This window comes from Homalodisca vitripennis, chromosome 1 (assembly GCF_021130785.1).
Source record: "Homalodisca vitripennis isolate AUS2020 chromosome 1, UT_GWSS_2.1, whole genome shotgun sequence".
NCBI lineage: Eukaryota > Metazoa > Arthropoda > Insecta > Hemiptera > Cicadellidae > Homalodisca > Homalodisca vitripennis.
The window spans coordinates 28,171,309-28,179,497 of record NC_060207.1 but is presented as its reverse complement, the minus strand read 5'-3'; the positions used below and the strand labels follow the sequence as shown (position 1 = coordinate 28,179,497).

The window sequence follows — 8,189 nt, the reverse complement described above, 5'->3', positions numbered from 1 at the left end:
TCAAAGGGTTGCCAACAGCAACCCTGGTATGGTTAACTTTACTCTAGCAATAAGTTTTATATTGAAACATTTTAAGTTTAAAATAACTATTAATTGTGGTTAATGATGTGTAAAATATAAGCTATAAATAGACTATACTATATATTGAAGTTTTAGCTTTTTAATTTCTAATCTTATGATTAAATAACTTTGGCTATACAAAATTTACGATTTATCTCTTTACATCTATGTCATTGAATACTTTATTCCAACTTTCATATTGCAATGTTTTTTGATACTTTTAACACTGAAAAATTATCAAACTATCAATTTTATTTTTTAAATTTTAACTGTTAAATAAATAGCTAATTTGATATGTTAAAGATTAACAAAAATGTTGTCTATACCGTGCTTCCCCTGTCAGATATCAGGTTGATGCCTATAATGTATGTCTAAAACTGTAACCCAAAAGAATGTCTAATATGGCAATAAGTCTTTGTTATCACTAGTACGATAACATTAAAATAGCTCAAAACAAAATAGATTTATTTTTCATCGAGTTATATTCGTGTAAATTGATTAATTATATTATGATAATTATTAACCGATCGTTATAACATGTTTCTGTCACATTATGTGTATAGAAAATCCAAAATTATACAACCAAAGGAACGAAATATCGTGTATTGTAAATAATATTTAACTTGAAGTTCATATTTTATATGTCTATATTTGTTCATCGCCGAGCGTCTGCTGCGTCTATGCGCAATGCACGTAGTTGACGTCAACCGCTCAGCCGCGGTAAAATAAGACAAAATTACTAATTTCATGTGTCAAAATTTGTGTAGTTTCATACACAGTGAATAATCCACTATAAGATGCTTCTCAATTTATAGCGCAATATTTTTATCAGGGATGACATGATTTTAAGTAAAAAAAAAAAACATTTAAATGTAAAAAAAACATTACTTAAGTAATACAAATATAAGCCCATATTTTCAAGTAAAATGTGTGTAATTTATGTGTAAACAATTTATGTATCGTTAAGGCCTATATTAGAATGTGTAAATTCTAGATAAAAGGTGGAGGATGTATCTTTTACTTCGTAAGATATAGCAATTTGTTCGAGCCTCTGTTATTCTCATTAAAAACAGCGTCATTTCCCTAAAAAGTTCTTTTGTGTTATCAGGCAATAGAGTAAATTTTCACTTATGTTATAGCCGTTTTTGTAGAGCATAAAATGATAATAAAATGCTCTCAGACGGCTGTCAAACATACAATTTTTAATATTATTAGCATTTAACATACCTCGAGTGCGGGGAAGGGTTTTCCGGTACTCCAGCTTGACTAGGAGGTACCAGAAATGTGTAGTGGTAAACCCTTCCATTAGGTGATCCTAGATGCCTATAAAAATAGGACATACCTCTTCATTAAGTAGGCCGAAATACCACCCAATTCTAATTCTCCATATTCTCTGTAAGCGTCTATTAATAAGTTTTTGGCACCCTTCAGCATTTTGAACATAGAGGTTGAGCGTTGAGATAAACTAGAATACGCATTGGGCGTGTTTTTAGATTTCTTAAAAAATAGTGTCCCTCAAGGGATCTATCTGTTATTGCCCCAAGTCTCTTTCTGATATATGCTGAACAATATAATCGTAAATATTCATAATGGATATATTCCGTAAACAAGTGTAAGCGTAAAAAATACCAGTTGAAATTTGAATTGGAGATCCTTTACAAATACCAACTCATACATTCCATTCATACAAGAAGACATCTATAAATAACAGTGTTAAATTTAAATTAATCAAATTTAATTTCAAAAACGGTCAATAAACTGCAGGGTACAGTCTTGAAAGTTGATATTTTATTGGTAAAGATCGAATCCTACAATTCCTGGGAATGCATGTCGACAGAGTGTTTTGACCTGGGAGAAATACGTTTGCTTATGAATGTCTTTTGAATTCGGAATTGTGACGTATTATTCAAAGATCATAAATAATAGACCTTGATTTTTATACCAAACTTGACATATGCTTATATACAATTATTTCACAGACGATAGGATGGGATGTCGTTTGGGCGTTCAAAATTCGTGCAAAGGCTAGAAAGTCTAACAACTAACGACTTAAAGCAACGTGTACCAGTCTATAAGTTTCATGGTGTAGTAGCAGTAACAAAGTTCCCGTACTTCCTTACGCACCGCGTAGTGAAATGCACTAAGCTCTCTATACTTTTTATTCTCTCACTAATTATACAAAAATATACATCTTTTAAGTTTAAGTGTACCTGGGAACATTGTTATCAATTAATTTATTGTTCCCGGCTGTGAGCTACGAACTCTTCCAAACAATCAATTGCATTAGACATCAAGAGTTTTTTAGACGAGCATTGTAATTATTTTCATTTTCCAGTGAGATAGGGATTATCCAAAAGCAACAGTTCTGTGTTACTGAACTCTTAAATTTGTCCATGTTTCTAGTATCAAACAAATGGACATTTCTACCCAAATACACCACATTTAAATCGGAAATATATTGTGACCTGGAAAATGTAAGTGAGTAATTTTAGTCATCTAAAAAAAACACGATTACACGATTTTCAGCAATTCAAGTTTGAAATGATTCTGATTGTTTAAAAAGAGTCTGAATACTAGTTCCAATCTTTGTTTATTGCAGCCTCCGCAAAGTCGTATTATATTTGAAAAATGTGGATAACGAACTAAACGCCGTTAAAGATCTTTAGAGATAAAACTTTTTCACTTTGACTTTGCCTCTAACTTGTGTAGCGGTCGTAGTTATAAAATAACAACACCGGATGTTCCTTATTTTTATTCTTCAATGTATTTTTAATACCCCAGAGTATGAAAATTGGACGAAAAGAATTATTCATTACATTGGATAGTATGGCCCTTGGTAGACAATTTTTAGCATCTTCTTCGTGTGTGTATTAGTGACCACTTACTCCTAAACAATAGAGTAAGGAAATGGTTAAATTTCATGAGAATATTAGTCAAAACACAATGTTAGGAGTTGGTAAGACATTTTCCTGTTGTTGTGGAACTGTTATCTGACAATACAAACAATGGGGTTGCGACCAAACAATATGCAGACATGCCGTGCCGCTCTCTTTCAGGAAAAACTGGATTAAGGTCATGCAGATGCAACTGAAAGTCCGGTAAATCACGGTGGCTTTGACTAATAAATCACCTAGTGACTTATCAAATTTTGTTCTTCATTGATAAAATTATATAACTGTGATTTTTGTGTTTTATGAACTGCGAGGAATTGTTCAATACAGTGTCTCTAAGTGAGTTTCTGAGAATTACGTAGCTTCTGATGTGTTGTTATGGGGATAGAGTGCATACCATTGAAGTTATTTATTTATATTTGTCATAACACACGCACAATTTTACACATGTATGTACTGGTATATTGCATATTGGTACACTTCAGACTAATATAGTATTTCTTGTTATATACATTCTTGTTATGTGTTACAAGGAGGGATTTTATGTAATTCAAGTTTTTCTGTCCAGAAAGCATTTAAATGCAATGCTTTTCATCAATAAAATGTGACAAATCACTAACAATATCAGTTGGCCATCAAACAATATTTTCGTAAAGTGTCAAAAATGTCAAAATGTTATTTAAAAAAATACAGTTTATATTATTTATACTATTTCTGATTCGATTTGAATCAATAAAAATGCACAATGCCGAAATGTAGTTAAAATTTCATTCATGAGCATATCCAGTGAAGAACACAGAAAGACTGTATCTGATATTGTAAACGACATTTAAATAACACATTCTGTTCCTCTGAGATTATTATCATGATAAAATCTTTAGAAGGATATACGGGTAAACTTGGTTTATTACTAATTTACCATAGTCACAACTTGTATTTCAGGCTGATCTAAAATATATACACCAAACCACAGTATCAGAAATCATATAATCCTGAAAGAGGAAGTGTTTAAATAGTATTTTTGAGGGGTTACATAGTTTTACGGGTTCTATTTCATTCGAAAAATATTTTTATTTTGTTTGAAAATATTCATCTTTTAAATACATATGGATATAATTTTAAAGCAATTCACATAGTACGGTGTTTTATTATTTAGCTGAAGATTCTGTAATTCATTGTGCATGCAACTCCCATTAACAGATGTGTTACTATAAACAAATAACTTTATAAAGAACATCGGTGTTTGTAAACACACACTTAGGCTACTCCAGTTAATTTCAAAATTATGAGTCCATAAAAATTTTCAGTTTCACAATTAGTCAAACCCCCCCCCAAATTCCTGCACAACTTGCAATAGCATGTGTAATGTCAATTTTTCTTTATTTGCGCTGATTTGGTTTACTGGACGGTTGTGTGGTTACGGAACAGTGCAGGACCACGTGGAAGGCAAAGGAAAAGGTTATAATAACGAGAGTAATCGAAGTACTTCTACGGCAGTAAATATAGCATTTACAGTTAATAAATCTGTGAATAGTGAGTATATTCTTACAGATTTGGATGTCACCTTTGATAATACGTCTAGCACGCCATTTGTTTTGCAGGAAGGTCTTAATTTAAACAGAACGGCAAATGATACAGAATTCAGTATTGGAGTTTTAAATGATAATGAACACAAAAATATTCATTACAGTAATGTTTCCTTGAACGGCTCTGCTAGTCAGAGCGATGGTTTCTTTACGCCGTTCTTTCCGCGAAACCGAGCAGACGCGTTTAATGTGTCCAGTCCCACGGAGAGTCCGTACTCCGTGTTACTTGTGTCGCTGTTCGGTGCACAGAAGGAAATCATGGGTTTGTGTACAGGATCCTTGCTGACTGCGGAGTGGGTACTCTCTGCCGCTCACTGTATCACCAGCAGGCAGCCTAAAATTACCGGTGTCAAAGTTTACGCTGGAGGGTACTCGTTCCAGGAAGTGATAGACGAGAAGCCGGCATCTGGGTCTCAGACTTTGATGAGTGACGAGTTCTACCCGCATCCCAAGTACAGGAGCGGCGTCAGCGATTACGACATCAGCGTCATAAAAACTGAGAAAAAATTCAAACTGACGAAGACTGTGAACACGGTAAAACTGTCGCCACGACCGTGGACTTACCACAGCTACTTCGAGTGCGAGTTCACGGGGTTCGGGAGAGTACAGATCGGCGAAACGAACGCAGATGATAAGGTGAGGAAGACGCACATTCTCGCGGTGAAGAATCCTTGTCTTTGCTCCTTCAGAATGAAAGCGGCCTTCGGTCCTTCGGCGGTGTCGAGGTACTTGTGTACGAAGCCCGAGGCGGACGTCGGCGTGTGTTCCGGTGACTCAGGAGGAGGACTGCTCTGTGATGGCGAGGTCAAGGCTGTGGCGATGCAGCTGGTGCAGTTGGAGAACATCAAGACCTGTGATGTTGGGCGGATAGGTAAATTGCAGTGTGGCTCTCCAAGGGTATTCAGCATTTTCCAAGACACGTGCCCCTTTGTAAGATGGATCAACTCGTACGTTAAATTACTAAACAACTCCGATATATCACCAAACTGTGTAGAACCTAAAGGCCACTGTGGGTGCATAACATATAATTTACCAACTCTAGTATCTGTACTGATAATACAGTTCATTTTTCTTTAATAAAGATTGTTTTGTGAATGTCCATGTCGTTGCTCTCTAGAATCTGTTAAAGATAGTGAACCGAGATATATTGCAATATATGAATTATATTTAGGTTGCCTAAACTTCTGACCTGACAGAGCCTTCATAAAGTCGTGTTGTAGTCTGTCTGTCTGTCTGTCCGCGCCATAGCTCTTGATAGAAAGGTCCTAGAGCCTTGAAACTTGAAATTTATGTTCCTCTTGGTCCAATGAAGAACTGGTTTCTAGGCCAAAATATCAAAATTAAAGGTAAACATACAAATTCTAATGTTTTTATATGTTCATATGGATTACTATGATGGCAATGAGAAATCTCAGAATAAAAAATAAACATTACTTATGTAATACAAATATACGTTCACATTTTTAAGTAAAATATAAGTAATATACATGTAAAAAATATGTGTCGTGGAAGCCCTTATTAGAATGCGTAAATTCTAGGTAAAAGGTGGAGGATGTACCTTTTAGTTCTTAATACATAGCCATTTTTCCACGCCTCTGTTATTCTCATTAAAAGCAGCGTAATTTTCCTAAAAAAACTTTTCTGTTATAGGGCAGTCTCCAAAAGGGTACGTTTTCCCTTATGTTATAGCCGTTTTTGTAGAGCATAAAATGATAATAACATGCTCTCAGACGGCTGTCAAACAAACAATTTTTAATGTTATTAGCATTTAACATACTCCCGGTAGGAGGGGAGGTGCTCCCGTACCCCAGCTTGACTGGATGGTACCGGAAATTTGTAGTGGAAACCACTTCCTCTTCGTCTAATGAAGAACTCTACTGATTTCTGGGCCGAAAGATCAAAATTAAAGGTAAAAATAAAAATTCTAATGTTGTTATAATTATGTTCATATGGATTATCATGATAGCAACGAGAAAATCTAAGAATAAAAATGTATCAACAATTCATTATAATTAATTATGTGACATTTGATCATGTGACATATCACATAATAACGTATGTACAGGGCCGCATTTACAAATTCGGCGCCCCTAGGCCTACAGACCAAAGAGCGCCCCCCCCCCCCCAGAGGACTCTGATTACACTGACGTAGAAATCCAGTAAATTTCTTAATTACGTAATTTTGATGAAAGATAATTACAATAGTATATTATCTAGTATCTAGTTGACCTTGGCCACCCGCCCCGCCGAGCGCCAACACCACCCGCCGCCGCAACTTTTTTCTTTTGTGTACTTTAAAATTTATGCGCCCCCTAAAATTTTGCGCCCTAGGCCTGGGCCTAGTGGGCCTATAGGGAAATGCGGCACTGCGTATGTAGCGGGATTACTTTATTATATTGGTTGGAAAACCTTCTGTCACGGTCTGTTTGAACTCGATACTCCTTACATTTTCTTATAAACCCTAAAACTCTCGATTATTTAACCTTGGATCTCAACCGTAACTAAGAGCAATAGTTTTGAGTAAAAATCGTGCTAGTTTACGAAAGTATCCACAGTTACCTAAATGTAAGAGCGCGTTCTTCCGACCTTCTCAGCAGTACTCTCAAAAGCAGCAGATCGAATACGTGTCTAAAAGTTTTGTCAAATTTTGCTGAAATACAAAGAATTTAAATTCACTTTACCTCTTCATGCATGAATTATTAAATAATTAAAAGAAAAATTTGTTTACTTGTTTTTCTTGTTAAATAGGCTTGTTTAATAACAAAAATAATTTTTTCATATTTTTTTACGTCTTAGTTAAAAAATGGCGGACCTGACGTCATATGACACCACCATGCAATAAGGAAACAAAATATGAATGTTACCTTTTTTATAATTTGTTTTATTTTCTGGTACATGTGCATTAAATAAGTACTATGTTTAAGTTATAAATGTATAAAAATGTATTTAATCTCTTAACATTAAATATTGTCACATTTTGTACAATAAAAAAATGTTTATTAAAAAAAAAAATTAAATTTCAAAACTAAAATCAATTTATTTATTGAAATATCCATATAATAACATCCTATTTACTATGGAAAGCTTCCATACAGTGTGGAAATACATGTAAACCACAAATGTTTTACACTGGAATCTGGTTTTTTTCTTGCAGTGTTCAAAACGGCATCGCTGCTTCCTGGCGTTTTCGACTTTCGGTGGCCAGTGGTCAACTTTGTCGTATCTCAGTTCCGGAATTATGTTTACTCGTTACTTTTTTTTCTTAAGAGTTTGGAGTGTTGTTTGGAGACATTGATGAGGGCCTTCCTCTCTTCGAGTCACATCACCCTTTGGCAATGAGGGTGTTGGCTACAGATGATTTGAAAGACAACAAGTCCATTTTTACATCAACCGATTTCGTGTAGCAAAACCAGGCATTCACTAGGGACACATTTAAGAGGTGAAAAAATACTCTAAGGTACCACTTCTTAGACTTGATGCCATGAGAGTAATGTGCTATCATTCTGTCCGCCATGTCAACTCCTCCCATGAAGGTGTACTCGGATATAGCATGAGGCCGAGTGATCGTTATAACTTCTTGGGTTTTCCTGTATTGACTGAAAATTTTGAAAATCTGTGCAAATTTCAGGAAGATCTTCTGGTATTTCAATAC

At 34.9% G+C, this 8,189-nt stretch overlaps 1 protein-coding gene across 1 annotated transcript; it reads left to right on the top strand.

Moving 5' to 3' along the window:
• The first annotated feature begins 4,214 nt into the window (after positions 1-4,214).
• Positions 4,215-5,636, top strand: LOC124355350 (chymotrypsin-like elastase family member 2A). Its single transcript, XM_046806498.1, has one exon. The coding sequence runs from the start codon at positions 4,310-4,312 to the stop codon at positions 5,612-5,614; it is 1,305 nt and encodes a 434-aa protein (XP_046662454.1). The 5' UTR covers positions 4,215-4,309; the 3' UTR covers positions 5,615-5,636.
• Positions 5,637-8,189: the final 2,553 nt, after the last annotated feature.

What these genes read in the sequence shown, in the direction of transcription:
- LOC124355350 (XM_046806498.1), top strand. Translation starts at nt 4,310, where the DNA reads ATGTGTAATGTCAATTTTTCTTTATTTGCGCTGATTTGGTTTACTGGA.